Source organism: Acomys russatus, chromosome 26 (assembly GCF_903995435.1).
Source record: "Acomys russatus chromosome 26, mAcoRus1.1, whole genome shotgun sequence".
In the NCBI taxonomy this organism is placed as follows: Eukaryota; Metazoa; Chordata; class Mammalia; order Rodentia; family Muridae; genus Acomys; species Acomys russatus.
The window spans coordinates 298,565-314,777 of NC_067162.1; the positions used below are offsets into that span (position 1 = coordinate 298,565).

Consider the following 16,213-nt stretch of genomic DNA (forward strand, 5'->3'; position numbering starts at 1 on the left):
GCCTGACTCTCCCTCCCTCACTCCCCTGTCTGCTCCAAGAAGGCTTTCTGCTCCCCACCCCCATAAATTTCCTATAAGAGAACTGTTGCATGGTTTGATCTCTACAGAATTCTTTAACTCTTATCTGCCAAGGTAATGTACCACATAAACACCAACATTACTTGCCCTTCTGAATACTGATTAATTATTCTTTTCTTTTCTTCTGTCATTTTCTTTCAGGTACTGGCCAGCTAGTGCTTGTCCTAGGTATTTTTTTAAACTAACTAATGTTTTGGACTTTCTTGTGTTTTTCTTTTTTTTCTCAAAAGTTCCCACTTCTCACACGTCTTCCTGGAGCCATAGGGATGACCACAAACCAGTTTATTCTAACCAATGTCCTACTCCAGGCAGTTACAAGATTTATACCTCGCTCATCCTAGGGTTTTCTGGTAAACTCTAATAAGTTGTTATCAAGCTTTTATTTAAATTCATTGTTTGTCCTTCAGCTTCTATTTAAGCTGGTTCTTAAATTCTCATTGCTGAGACTGAGAACACCAAGAGGGGACTCAAATTTTCCAAGTTTCACATAATGGCTCTACTGAAGTCCCTATGATTTCCAAGACACTTCCTTGTCTTTTTGCTTCTTTAGCTGGCAGAGGCCCTGCACCCCTAGAAAGCATCACTAGGTTGCCTGAAGGCTAATGGTGAGCAAAGTCATGCTAAGCCAGTGGATTCTGACAGCTTTATATCGTTCCTAAGAAGAATAAGGAAACATGGAATGAGCAGGAAAAACAAACAAACCAATATAAATCTAACCAAACCAAAACAAAGCTGGGCGGTAGTGGTGCAGGCCTGTTATTCCAGCCCTCAGGAGGCAGAGGCAGGTGGATCTAAGACAGACAAGACTACACAGAGAAAACAAACAAACAAACAAACCAAAAACACAACTAGATAAAATGAGAAAGGACTCTGAAAGAAGAATGCCTTCCTATTACCCAGGGCTTTTTTTTTTTAAAGACAGGGTTTGTGTGTACAGCCCTTGTTGTCCTAGACTCACTTTGTAGACCAGGCTGGCCTCAAACTCACAGAGATCCGCACCTGCTTCTGTCTCCTGAATTCTGGGATTAAAGGTGTGCGCCACCCACACTCAAGGCCTTTTATGAGTTGTAGGGCAAGAAGTTGGTGGAGTCTGAGGAGATCTTTATTTAGATGGATAATTTTTGAGTATATCAGATAGTGAGCTGGTAAGCAATACACACCCCTTAACATGCTCCCTTAAGTCCAGAAGGGAAGTGATCATTCGTCACTTATTCAATCAGGGTCATGCATTCTGACCTCTTTAGGTCATTTTCTCCTCTAACCCCTTAAATTTCTTTTGTAGGCTATTGATTTGGTCACTTTCGACTTTACTGGCCCATGAGCTACCATAAAAACTGACATTATTTCCTTTGTAGCACTAACGCCTACCTCAAAAATAAAAGCTAAATGTGGTGAGGTGTTCAGCAAGAGATGTGGAAGGGAGTTAAAAAGGATAAATGAGGTGTATATGATTAAAAAACATCCATGTATGAAATTGTCAAAGAACAAATAGTAAATAAAAAGAGAATAGGTCTATATGCAAAAGCTTACACACAATTATTCTTACAAGAGTCACTCCAAATAGCCAAGGAGTACTAAATATCAAAATGGCCATCAATTAATGGTAAACAGAGAACAACACATTCATACAAGGGAACATTAATGCACAATAAAATGAGATGAAGTTTAGTACATGGTATATCATGGAAGAACCATAAAACCTCATGGGAAAGGAGATAAACCATTGAGAAGAGTTAAATATTGAAGGATGCATGTGGCAACAAATGTCTAGACTAAGCAAATCTAGAGACAGAATGCAGATGGATGACTGGTGATGTGAGATAAGAGAGTGGGAGCATCTTTACGGGGCAATGCAGATAGTCTAATATTCAAGAGAGGTGATAACAAACTTATGGGAATTCTAAATGTTTCCTTTCAAAGTGCAGTTACATTATCGGAATATTCCTAGACACATTTTGCTATCTGGGACTGGAATAATAGTCTACCCCGTGAATGTGGGACTGAGGTGACCCTGCTTTGCTTGTCTGTTCTTGATCCTTCACCACACTGGGAGGCCTGGCCTCCATGGCAGAGAAATCACTAGGTAGGAAAGCCTGCACATATGCAAGCCAGGCAGTGACCAAAAAGTATGTCCAATTCTGAAGGTCACAGAAAACAGCCTGATGATGCCCACAGTTAATGAAGATATCTACAACTCAAGACTAACTAATAAAAAAAAATGATTGCATTTTCTACATAGGTGGCTTCTAATTCAGGAAGGTAAGAATGGATTTTAATGATAGAACCTTGCAAATACCACAATGTGACAGAGGCTGTGAGCCTCTGTCTTCAAAAGCAAAGGAGCACCATTTAGGCAAATGTTAAGATCATATTTACTGCAAAGAAAATTTCACAAATGAAGTTAATAAACTCACAAGGAATAATCTCTATATACAATTTAAGGCTATTTAGTTTTACAACACTATCATATCTAGCTGGATTTTTTTTTTCAGTCACTAGTTATAAATATGTTTGGAAATGTACAGCCTTAGGCCACTGGGAAAAGGCCTCTTCCGAGACAAGAGCTTTGATCCATGTCCTAATACCCAGTAGCCACTTTGGTCCTCAGTTGTATCAGGGATTAGCAACAGTACCTTTCTTCAGCAGGCACAGGAAAACTGGGCATTTTAATATCTTGATAATGTTTCAAACAGAATTTGGTGCAGAGTGAGAGTGCCAGCAGCAGCTGTTAGGCAGTAGAGTCTTTGCATGCTCTAAACAGGGCCCAATGGCTGGGTAGAATTGGAGGAGAACAGAGCCAAAGTCCAAAGATGTATGGTGATTGCTTGCTTGAAATCACAATTTCCACAGGACTAAATCAAAAGCAGAGACAAAACCCATGCAGGCTCACTTGCTTTCGTCAAATCCTATGCTCCTTTTCCAAGCCTAGACACTGCTTTTACAATGAATATAAGCAAGATTTCAAAAAGAGTTTGATTATACTGACTGATGCTACATTTAAGAATATATATATATACATACATATATGTATAATTTATGTATTAACAATTCATAATAAAAGAGGTCATTGGTTTCGAAGAAAGCAAGGAGTCTATGGAAGGGCTTGGAAGGAGGGAAGAGAGAGGGGGATGGTGGTGAAGTGATTATATTATAATATCCGAAATCAAAGAAAAAAGATTTAAGTAATCCTTTTAAGAAAGAGACAATAGTAATATAAGGTGAAGGTCTTTGGCACATATTATGAAATTTCTTTCCAGAAGGTTGGAGAATGTTCAGTGCCACACTGGTATGTAACTGTGTATGTCGCTCTCTTACTATCTTATAAAGTATAGCATGCCCACTGTCACCTAGCACATTGTGGAAGCAAAATAGATTTTACATAACAAAACAAGCCTTAAATGAAAATGTTTTGAAAATCTTTTCTGGAAAGTAAATCTAATTACTGTAGTTAACAGTGAAAGCCAAAAGAAGCATCCTGCACCACTATTATTCTATTATCATTAACATTAGGAAGGTACTTCATTTATCAACATATTTTATAATCATGTCTTAAATCAATTCCCACAATGTGCTTAGACAGCAATAATGCTATTTATCCCTGGACTTTATCAGCTGAAAGTTTTTTAAAAATTGTTATAATATCCAGACTCACAATCAGCAATGAACCAATTCACAGTAATTCTCATTTATATCACTTAAAGGTGAGGGAGGGACTCCAGCGGTGAACTGGTCCAGAAGAGCCAAGCACTCATTGTCATGGACCAGCCTTCATCTTTATAATTCACACTAGTAATGAGCTCTCTTCTCAGATGTGCACTCTTCCATGAGAGGATGGTGTGCCTTTCAGGGCTACTAAGACAATTGCTATTTTTAAATTAACGTCTTTGTACAAGTTTACCCTCAGTAGAATTCTCAAAATTTCAACAACTACCAGCTTATATGATTTGTAGTGAAAGCAACAGGAAAAAAATTAATAATAATAATAATAATAATAATAATAATAATAATAATAATAATAATAATAACAACTCAAAACATGAGTTTTCCTGACCTAAAAATTTATCATGATTGAGACATAAAAAAAATTAGTATCTTTAATCATAAACACCCTTTCTTCTGAGAACAGGCATTTGGACTCCATCAGGGAGGGGCTCTAGCCCTGAAGCCCAGGAATAAAGGCATGGCTGACGATTTCCCATCTGGCTCATGCTCAGTCTTCACAACACCTGGTGCAGTCAGCAATGAGGGTGTAGGGGGTAACAAATGTCAGAAACTTCACAGTGGATATGGTCATGTAGAAAAGACTCAGCCAATTTCCATCTGACATTCCTATGACTTCTTCTACTATACAAGTGAAATCATAGTTTCAGTGGTTCAGGAGAAGGAGGAAGAATTGCCAGCCCTTGTTGCTAACTGATACTGTTGTATTTTGCTTAGTTGGTTACTCATTCTTCTCCCCATCCTTGATGCCAGAAGGTAGGAAAATGTAATCTTCAGTCAACAGGCCATCTCACTGCAGCTCCATAAGGGGACAATTACAAGAAACAAGCCAGGGAACTCAGTAATAAATAAACATTATGACACAGGAAGTCAGTGATCCGATCCACAGCAAAAGTTAACAGACATGGAAAACAAAGGGTTAAAACAACTTCCTAAAGGTCTCTTGCTGCTACAGTGTCATGAATGTGAACATGAAATCAGTCTAGGATTGTACCTTAGGTAACTGATTAAAAATCTCCAGGTTTCCTTATTAAAGGAATCCCCCAGGAGCACTTGTTAAACAAATGAACATTTATTGGTTGATATTTTTCTAAGTATGTGGGATACAGAAAAAGAAGACATAGTGTCAATACCCCAAAAGTCCATTTTTCTGCTACAGAAGCATCTGTGGATAAATATGTAGTGATCAACATAATAAATATGATACAAAGGAAAGAAGGATATTTTGCGCTGTAGAATAGGAGCTGAAACACACACTGAGAGTTGCAAGCAGCTTCCTGTTATAGTTATTTAAGTGTCGAATTTCATAATGTAAGAAGGTAATTGCTGACTTGGGACTGGGGAAGAAGTGGGGGATGGAGTAGCAGGGCACATGAAGGATAGAGTAGGAAGCTATGACCAGGCCAGCGTGGCATGACATAGAGTTATCACAGTGACAGGTAAGAAAGCACTATGAAGAACAGCACTGGCCCCTGATGGTATAAACATTGGGACTAGAAGTTCTACCTCTCTAACAATGAATGGCATGGATAGATCTTGCAAGATCAGAGATTTCTGTGTCAAACATCATTCCAGAGTCAGAGACAATGGATATAAGGCACCTAAATCTGGGAACCAGGAAGGTATGTACAGGTTAGTGACATGTGGGACTGAACTGGATGGAAAAGAAAGGGAGGGTCTAAAGTATCTCCGAGAGAGAGAGATGCAAAGGGCCACAGAAAGAAGGATGGCTGGAGACTGAGGTAGGAGGTAGGAGAAAAGGTAAATCCACATTCTTGCAATGTTGATGAGTCTGGGTGGAGAATTTCAGTGTATGGTGATACTCTGCTGTCCATTCAGATGAATTGAGAACTTCTCAACAGTGTTCCTTCTGCTGAGAACAGTCAGCATATTGACTCAATGTCTCATATGTGTTTGTCTATAATATGGATTGAAACGATAGATGAACCTTGTCCAAATTGATGAGCAGTTAGAGCAGGCCCAAGAAGGGCCCTGCCTGGAAATGCAGACATAATTTTCGATATGACCTTAAAAATGTCTAGTTAATAAACCTGAATATCAAAGGGAAGAAAGAGAGGCCCATGAGAAAGCAGAAGTCTAAGTGAGAGGTATCTCCATTTTCCAGAGGAAGGGAAGCAACCTTCTGACTGTTCCCATAGAGACCCAAAAGGCTTACCAGATTCCACCTACAAAAGTTAACTTTAGCCTAAGCTAAAGAAGAATTTCTGACAGTCAAAAGTACCCAGAAATGGGACAAGTCAAGCTGGGGAATCATTTTATGTTTTCAACAGTGCTGTAGCAAACAGAGTAAGACTAGCTGGAAACAGAAGTTCATTTTGCCACAGTTCTAAGAGATAGAAATCTAAGGTATTTGAGGTCAAGTTCCTTGGCTGGGGAGCTTCACAGTCTTCCTTCTGAATATATCTGTCCTAATCTTATATTTTTCACACTAGTCACATTGGGTTAGGGTCCACTGCAGTATACCTACTTTAATTTAATCTTCTCTTTTTAAAACTTTATCTACAGACAGTCCTATTTCAAAGTACCAAAAGTTAGAACTTCAAATAGGAGTTTTAGGTGGGATGTGATGCAGATTACAACAAAATCTGCTAACAGGAATGTGGAAAATATCTGGAGAGTGCGGGGTAGTAGAAACAGAAGCATCTAATTTGGGATACCCTTGAAGGATCTTTAATTCTGAAAGCCGCAAATCTATCCACGGTTGGACAATACTGAACCATTGCTATTAAGCATTTTGAATGCAGTTTCTTTCCTCATATTGTAGACAAATATTACATGTTAATGGCAGTTTATAAGATGGGTCAAAAAGCACACTCTTATATAACCTTCCCCAAGGCACCATATAAGTCAGGTACACACACTGCCAATAGAGTATAAGCAAAGACTGAACTTACCTATGAAAGAGGACTGACTTGACCAGGGTGACAACATCCCTGCTGGCATTGTATCCGGCACAGACGATGGCCACGTGTATGGTCTAAAAGGAAAGAAACAGAGAGTGAACAGTCATACACACAGAAGCAGTTCGTCCTGTCTGTAGACACATAGAAAAGAAATATCACCCTGATTTCTTGTTGGGATCATGGAAAACAAGGGCACTGCCTAAAGCCATAGAGAATAACTTGAGATGGTTTTACTAAAGTCTTTTTAATCAGTTTATGGAGCTATCATCATTTGGAGGCCATTAAGACTCTTTTCAATTACATTTTAGAGATGGGAGCAATGTGATTGGTTCAAATAGGTAAACAATGAGTCCCCTGCCCCCAAGCCAAGAAACAACGGCAGTGGATGAAGAAGAAATGTGCCCAGTGGGCCAGCAATCAGAGCTTTCATATTGTTACGGTTCAGAGTGTGAACTGTTCTTCTGAGATGACTTAGGGTACAGTCAATGTTAGGCTAAATGGGCCAATGAGCAGCTCAGGGCTCCATCTGGGATACTATTCTAGGAATTCAAGGGCAAACTTGGGAGGGGCATTATCAGTCATATCATTTAAGCTGTTGGCAGTACTGACCAGAAACATGAACCCTGGCCTGTCTTTAACCCCAGAGGGCTCTAGGAAAACTTGAGGGTCAGCCAGTAAGTGGAACATAAGGCATAAGTATCCATTATGTTTGGTTGATGTGCTAAAATACCTGACTATGAGGAAAGATGCATTGTGGTTCATGGTTTAACATCCCTCATTAGTAGAGAGAGTATAAATCTGATTGCATTTATCTTCAAGAATCAGAAAGCACCTGCCTGATCTCCTCTTTGAACTTTTATTCAGCTTGAGCCCATAATCCATGAAAGAACTATCTCCACATTGAGGGTAAGTCTTCCCTTCTTGGTTATTTCTCTCTAAAAATGACCTCAAAGACACATACACATGTGTACTGTCTAGTGATCCTAAATCCAGTCAAGCCAATGATCTAGATTAACCATCCTGACACCTAAACACACTTCATTTGTAAACCAAAACAAAAAACAAAAAATAAAACAAAACAAACAAACAAACAAACAAAAACCACTTCTGGTCCTAAAGGCTCATGGCCATGTCAGAATACAATATGCATTTATTTCATCTTTGAAACTCATGTAAGTCATAACATTTTCATTATTGTTCAAAACTTCAGAGTAAAGCCTTTTCTGAGACTCAAGTCAGTTGCTTAACTATGCAGAGATATGAAATCAGAAAATGATTCAGACACTTCTAATATAAAACAATGCAGTAAACATTCTCATTTGAAAGGGAAGAATGAAAGAAAACCAAGGACAAACTAGACTACAGAAGGAGAAAAAACAAAACAAAACAAAAAAGCAGGGCACACAACAACGCCTTTAGTTCTTTGTCCAGCAACTAGAACTCATGATGACATTGCCTAGGTGCAATATGTTTGGGAAGCCCCTACTTTCCACTACTGTTCCAGGTGGCAAATGTGGCATAATCTTTAAAGTACCTTTAGTTCATACCTGGAGCTTTTCTTAGGGGTATCAAGTACATCTCTGGTTAGTGGCACTGCACAATATCCTATGGTCACTACCATAAGATAGATTTTAATTTCACAGATTCATAGCAGCTTTATTGGCCATTCCCTACAAGAATATAACCCAGTAACACATTGGCTCACATAAGTGGCTTTCTTGAACCTTTATGCAAGTCCTCATGACCCATTCTTGAATTTTGCAAGTATAGCAGTGCTCTGTCATTGAAGTACAAATACTCTTAAATCTGTCAGTCAGGCTCGCACATTCAGGTTGGCTGAGGTTAACAAGGCCATTTTTTAAATTAATTTTAAATGTGGTGGCAGTCAGGGGAGAGGAGGCCTGGAAGGGGAGAAACAGCGAGAAGGAGGGAGAAAAACAAAACAAAACACTCTCTCTTGCTCCCTCTCCTCCATACCAAGGATTGAGTTGAGTACTTAAGACTCCCTGCTTTTAGCTATTACCATGTTCCCATCTTGGCATCAACTTTCTCTTTCTCTACACTGTACAGACATTGTTTCTTATTTTGGGCATGTTTTGACCAAGACTGGGAATGAATGGTCTAGTCTAGGACAACTGTAGTAAGAAAATATGGATCGTTAAAGAATGCAGAGTCCCTGCATGTCCGTTTTGTTACTCCACCTAAAGCACACCCTTCCTTGAATCAAAACATATCTCTTAAAAGCCATTTCCACCATTCTGTCCTACAAGCACTGCAGAAGAATAGTCCCTCTGCAAGCAATACTTCAACTGAAAAGTGGCTGCTTCAGAGATCAAGAATTAGTCCCCTTTTCCATTGCTATGATAATATAACCTAATAAATGCAATTTAAGATAGAGTTGATTTATTTGGCTCCTTATTCCAGGTTAAAATCCATTGCTGTAGGGAAGCTAAGACAGCAGAAGCTTAATAGTACTAGTCACATTATATACAAAGCAAAGAGCACAGAGCAATGAACACATGTACACTAGTGCCCTTACCTCCTCTATGCTCTAACTGCCCAGAATCCCAACTGAAAGAAATGGTGCTGCCAACAGTGGGTAGGCTTTCTTAGATCAGCCACAACAATTAGTACAATCCCACACATGCACACATACACAGAGGCCCTTCTCAGGTGATTCTAGATGGTGTGAAATTAAAAATAAAAACCAACCATCAGAATGGGTCTTCTGGTAGCTCATGCTGTCACATCATGGCTCCTGGCCTCCCCCTTGTCCAGGGCAGCACTTTCTAGAGGCTCTTCTACCATACTCAGTCTGTTAGATGCTATCTACAATGACTTCTGGCCAAGAGAAACTCTTCACTACCACATTTGGTATAATCACAGGAACTACATTCCTTAAACACAAATCATAAACTACTGGTCAGCCTTGGTCCATGCCTATAACTTCTCTGATCCCAATTATGTTCACTCAGCCTGACTACTCCTACCATCCCAGTGCTCAGCTGCAGCAGAGTATCACTGTCTCTTACGTGTATTGTCATGTGGTTATGACATCTACAGGGTCCTTACAGTTATTAGCCACTATACCTAATTCCTCTGCTGTGGAGGGACCACTTTTCCTGACATCATGGCATGACCTTTCCAGCCCCACCATACCTGGCCTCCATTGTTGCTCATCTAAACCACCCTTTCATTGTGTTCCCAGCCTCTTCCTTTCTATCATCTCTACCAAAGACACAAAGCCTGATCCCAGGTGTCTGATATAAGCCTTGTGAAAGATAAAAGACAAAACACTAATAGCAAGCACAATTAGAGCTGGCAGCAATCAAGAAATGACTATATCCTAGGTTTTGTGCTTCATCTCATACCCTCTATCACACTTAAATCTCATAGCTATGTGAGTCAGACACAGTTCATTTTTGTATCACAGAGGAAATTCATGATTTCATGATGCCAGACGTAATCCCAGCAGTTGGGAGGCAGAGGCAGGTGGACCTGTCTGAGTTCAAGGCCAGCCTGGTCTATAAAGCCAGTCCAGGTCGGTCCTGTTTCAGGTCAGCCAGTGCTATTACAGAGAAACCCTGTCTCAAAAAACTAATTAGAAAAGAAAAAAGGAAATGCATGCTTGGGGAGTATTATTATGTTTTGAATGTGAACTGCAAGAGGCTCCTGTGCTTGGTTAGCAGATCTCCAGTTGGTGGTGCTATTTTAGAACGCTCTGTGAGCTTCACAAAATGGAAGGCAAATGGAAGAAGTCAATGGGTGGAAGGATGACGGAACAGTTTTTCTGATCTGGGTTCTCTGCTTCCTGGATGCCTATGAGGAGATTCCTCACATTCCCCATTGCCCCAGAAATGAGTTTCTCTCACAGGCATGTGTTCCATAGCATGATAGACTATATTCTCTAAAGCCTTGAGACAAAAACAAACAAACAAACACGCCCAAACCTTTCTTTCTTCTATTAGGTATTTTGTCACAGTGCCAAGAAAAGTGGCTACAATTTAACCTATGGAACAGAGACGTCAATAGCATGCTGGAAATACCCCCAAAGTTTCAGAAAGCATACACCGTGTGCCTTAACAGTGTCTCTTAACCAATTAAAATAAAGTCTCTGATGCCCAGGATTTTCACATGCTCTGTAAGAAGGCAGTGTTCTCACCATGGAGCACTTGACACAGTCACCAAGATTCAAGATCTAGAAGACACTACTTGGGGGTTGGAATGTTGCTGACAAGCTATGGATCTGCTAAACATTCTAAAGTACACAAAACACCCCACACCCCACCGGCCACCTGCCACATAAGAAAGTAAACAGCTCATCTGTTAAGGACCTGAGGAGATATCTGTTTGCCAGACCATGAGAAGAACAAAATTCCTATTCTCAGAATCTATGTAAATGCCAGGGTAGGGAGGCCATTTCCTGGAATCCTAGCCCTAAGGAGGTGGAAACAGGGGAGCTCACCAGCAAGCTGCTGGATAGCTAGCCTAGCTGAATCCTCAAACTCTGGGATTCCCTGTCACAGGAAATAAGAGTGAGACAATCAGGAAGACATCCAACATCCATCTCCTGACTTTACACACATTCACACACATGGGAACAGGCATATATATGTATGCTACACACACTGTCCTAGATACTTTTATAACAATTTGACACAAACTAGAATCATTTAGGAAGAGAGTGCCTCAATTAAGAAAATGCTTCCATAAGACTGATTTGAGTACAAGCCAGTGAGTAATTTCTTCATTAATGGTTGATGTGGTTGGGTTAATTGGGTAGGGTGGGGTCCCTAGGCCTGTGGTCCTGGACAGCATAATAAAACAAGCTAAAAAAGCTATGGGTGGTAACCTAGTAAACAGAACTTGTCATTAGCTTCTGTTCCACTTCTGCCTCCAGGTCCCTGGCCTGCTTAGGTTCCAACCCTGGCTGGACTGTGATATTCTTGCTGGAAAATTATATCTTAAGAAAAAAGGTGTGTGTGTGCGCGCGTGCACATGCATGCACTTATCTACTCCAGCTCAGTAATGCATGCATTTCTTACTTTCTGCACCTGTAAAAATGAAAGGATCATCATTTATCTCTAGATAATATCTCCCACCAAAGATTCAAGGTAAAAGATGGCAATGCAGATGTGACAGCCGCCCATTGCAAGCATGAAGGGAGTGAATGAGAAAATGCTTGCACATGGGGACACAGATCCCAGAAGGGGAAGAAGAGGCAGAAAGCACACAGAATCTGGCTCTTCTGAATCCTAAATATGTAAACATGTAACCTCTGAGATATCAAACTTAGACTTGGTTTCAAGGTTCAGGGATGTTTAAAAATGGGCCCATGAAATAGAAGCATAAGCAAACACACTGCTAAATATTTTGAATAACTTTCTAATCTCTTCAGTTACAACCAATATATGTTTTACTATGAAAAAATCCATCATCTGGAGCCAGAGCAGCAATGAGCTACTACATAAGAAAGAAGAAAATCAGTGCCATAAATAGTTTTGCATCATCTACACTTTTTAGTTCCAGAGGGAACATAGGAGTGGTTCAGGTGCTGCAGCTAGAGAGAGGAGAGTTACTAGTGTCATAACTAGGTTTTGATAGTATAAAGTTGAGGTTTACAAGTTTCTCAGTGTGGTAAATTAAACACCTAATCAATGACTGACTGGAACCATTATGAAAGATTGGGATTGAACATCAGGTTTTCTGGCCACAGTTCCTTACTCTAAACCTTCTCTGTATTCTTGTGACTACTGGTGTTTTTTTTTTATTATTAATTTATTCATATTACATCTAGATTGTTAGCCCTTCCCCTGTTTCCTCCCATTCTTCCCTCCCTCCCATTTCTCCCCTTCTCCCCTCCCCTATGTCCGTGACCTAGGGAGACCTCCTCCCCCTATATATGCTCTCAGAATATCAAGTCTCTTCTTGGTAACTAGCTATCCTTCCTCTGAGTGCCACCAGGTCTCCCCATCTGGGGGACATGGTCAGAAAAGGGGCACCAGAGTTCGTGTGAGAGTCAGATCTCACTCTTCTTTGACACTAAGTCTCTCTGGAGGGCAGGATAGTGTTCTTGTTTGCCCTTCTGGACTCACTCACTTCCCAGCTTCAACTTGTTCTGTGCCCTCAGAACCAGATTTTCTTCCTATATCAAATAAACCAGTTTCTTTTCCCTCCACTTCTGGTTCAGTGTGGCCAATAGGAAACACCAGTGGGATATGAGCCATCAGCCTCTGCCAGTCTCTGCCAGGACTACTGTCCCCACCTTGGCTGTAGCCTCTTTCTTCCCTTCTTTCATGTTCTGGCACCACAGCACCTGCTGCCTGGAGCTGTAACCTCCTCTGCAGTTTCCCTTATTCTACCTGTGGCTTTCTTCTCCTTAAGCTCTTGCAGCTCTGTAGTATGACATGTGTGGTCTTTCACCACCTACTCGCATTGGTGACCCTTCCTGAGCACTACATGAGTTACCAAGACTGGAAAGTATACTTTACTTTCTTTGGTCCATATTGATATTGGCTGATCTCTAACAGTAAGGACACTAAAGGATCAATGTGAGAAATGATGATATCATTTAAACATTAGGAAGGCTCTTTCGAAGGAAACGTTCAAGGCTTCTACTTCCAACATTCATCCAGAACATAATGCTTAACATATATTCAATCTCTACCACCTGTGCTCACAGGTAAGAAGGGCAGAGCTGTGAATGAGGACTCATTCCTTACAACTGTGATATGAAGAGGTGACCTTTGTTCTAGAATCTGTATGATGAATTCAGAACTGGAAATCTTTGGCCTTTCCTGATATGCCAGGGCTCTTCTCCATGTGAACAGAAATGCAACAGAAGCACCACAGGGTCCATCTGAGGCTGGGCTAAAGAGAACAGGATGTCTTTTGTCCTCCTCTTTGTTAAGCTGTTTACTCTGAAGCAATCTAGCTACTGCACCACAGAGACACAGAGTCCTAAGGAGCTGAAGGCCCATGTATGTTGTGAACCACTTTGGAAACAAAGCCTGAAGCCTTTGGAAGACTAAACCACACTAATGTGCCTTGAAAGAACCAGAACTACAACCCAAGTTGCATTGCTCCACACTCCTGATTTTTCAGAAAATATATTATTCTATGAACAATAAATAGTGGATGGCTTACAACAATGGATCATGCTATGAAGCAGTACTAACAACACCTATAGGCAGTATACTAATCTCATGTCTTGACAATATGACAAGAGCAACATAAGAAAGGAAGGATTTATCCTAAGTTACAATTTGAGGGAATATTTATCACAGCAAGGAAGTCATTGCAACAAGGGCATGAGGCAGCTGGTCACATGCTATCCACATGAACATTGGTGCTCAGCTAGCTAGCTCCTTTCTCTGCCCCATCGTACCAATATGGGACCCACAGCCCAATGAATGGTGCCTACCAGATTTAGGGTGGGTCTTCCCAATTCAATTAACTGAAGCTAGAGACTTCTGCACAAACATGACCAGTGGTTTGTTTCTGTGATGATTCTAGATCCCATTGAGATTACATATTAACAAATAGAAGAGGAAGACCTAAGGCACTGACTCTATGACATGCAAAGCTCTAGAAAAACACTTATAAAACAATCCTGCTACACTCCAACCATAGCATTTTCTGACTCCTGGGTCTGGCATTTAGAGAGAATATTTTAGTGCATTTACACTCTTAAAGAAGCCCCAAAAAAGACATATGGAGCTAATGAATTACAAATGCAAATACCATCATGGTATCTTCTGACAGCAATCTGGGATGCAGTTAGACAGCTGGCAAGCCTTTATCCTGCAAAATACTTAAAGATGGAGTTTAAAAAACTTTTGAAAATACTGTGGTGTTAGGTAGGGGCGTAGAAGACATGAGTGAGAGGTGTCAAGTTTAACAAACATAGTGACTCCAAGCAAAATGTCAAACTCTCTTGATTTAGCAAATGTAGTTACAATCTGGCCAGAGAGGAAAACAATCCCCCTCATTTTTACAAGACACATGGTTGTTTCCACCCACCAAGGAGTCATTGTCCTCCTGAGGCTACTAGAATGCCCACATAGAAAGATGACCATGTATCATGACAGATGAGACACCCATCAGACATACAATATGGACTGGGCATGAGGTTCTAAGCATATGGATCCCAGAAGTCCTGAGCTATATAATTATGCACAGTGCTTCATGGCCAAGTTTCTGGAAGCAAACCGCCTAGCTTCATATGCAAGCACCACTTTAAAATTGTGTGGCTTTAAAATTGTGTGGCTTTGACTCACCATTGGCTACTCGTTTGTAAAAGGAAGAAAACATACTACATGAGAGCAATTAGCATGGCATCTGCTATTCCTTATGAGATTGAAAATAATAACTTACTGAACTCATGTGACTATGGAAACAAAAAGCTCAATGCAAGTAGCAAACGAAGAATAGAGATAAATCCATAAAGTGTGGTTTTCCATAATATGTGGAAATTCATTGATTCTTAATGTTACTATACCTACCATGGTGATTTTACAATACATCCTTAAATCCTCTGATATTCCTCTCACTGGGAGATAAAGTTGTATTACTTTTCCATTGCAACTAGGTGGACCTCTGTGTCTATTTAAGCTAACATACCTTGTCATTAGTAGAAGTGGCACATGGGATATTACATACTAGGACACTGAGACCTACAACCATTAGCTGCCATGTAAGCAGCTTAGTGCTGAAATTAGCCATGCTGTGAGGCAGCTCAATGTAGCCCATGCAGACAGATGACAAGAAAGAAGATGTGTCTGGACATTATTCCTGCTTCAGTCACAAACAAATATCGATTGCACCCAAAACAGAACCAATCAGCAAATTTATTTCTGAGCACCAGACAATGAGATGGCTCATGCAATGGCTGCTGTTGGGCAGGGAAGGGAGCTCACTGGGCAAGAGGACTGAAATTCAAGTACCAAACACCATGTGTAGGCATGGCCACATACACCTTTAACCCCAGAACTGGGAGAATGTAGAGACAGGTATATGTCAGGAACTTGCTGACCTGCCATCCTAGCTCAAATGGAGGGCTTCAAGTTCCAGTGAAAGGCCTCGTATCAAAAAGTGAGGCAGAAAGTAACAGAGGAAGACACTCAATGTTTTCCTCTAACATCCACACATGCACGCATGGATACATACAGGTGGTCAATCAGTTGATTGACTACACAGCAACATGGAACAAGATCCATATCAAGTCTGTGGACACTTATTTCCTACCCACAAACTCATTTCATCCTCAAGTCCACTGGTAAGTGGATGTTGTTATTCTTATTAGTTCAAGAGGAAAAAAGAATGGTCTATGCTTATGGGTTCAGTGAGGAGCAATGGAGGGACTCATATTTGGGGTTCTTGTCTCCATTTCTAGCAATTGTTTTGATGTTATGCACACATGGAAGAGAGAAGATGAAAAGAGGTCATTCAACTCTGGAGTGCACAGAATCCAGCCTCTGCTGAAATGCTAC

At 40.5% G+C, this 16,213-nt stretch overlaps 1 protein-coding gene across 4 annotated transcripts in view; it reads right to left on the reverse strand.

The window, feature by feature from the left end:
* Positions 1-16,213, reverse strand: part of Large1 (LARGE xylosyl- and glucuronyltransferase 1) — a 497,928-nt gene that overhangs the window by 245,364 nt on the left and 236,351 nt on the right. For all 4 annotated transcript variants that reach the window (XM_051168561.1, XM_051168560.1, XM_051168562.1 and 1 more), the window contains one exon: positions 6,714-6,796. In XM_051168561.1, coding sequence (XP_051024518.1) covers positions 6,714-6,796 — 83 coding nt within the window. The remainder of the gene's footprint in view (positions 1-6,713; positions 6,797-16,213) is intronic.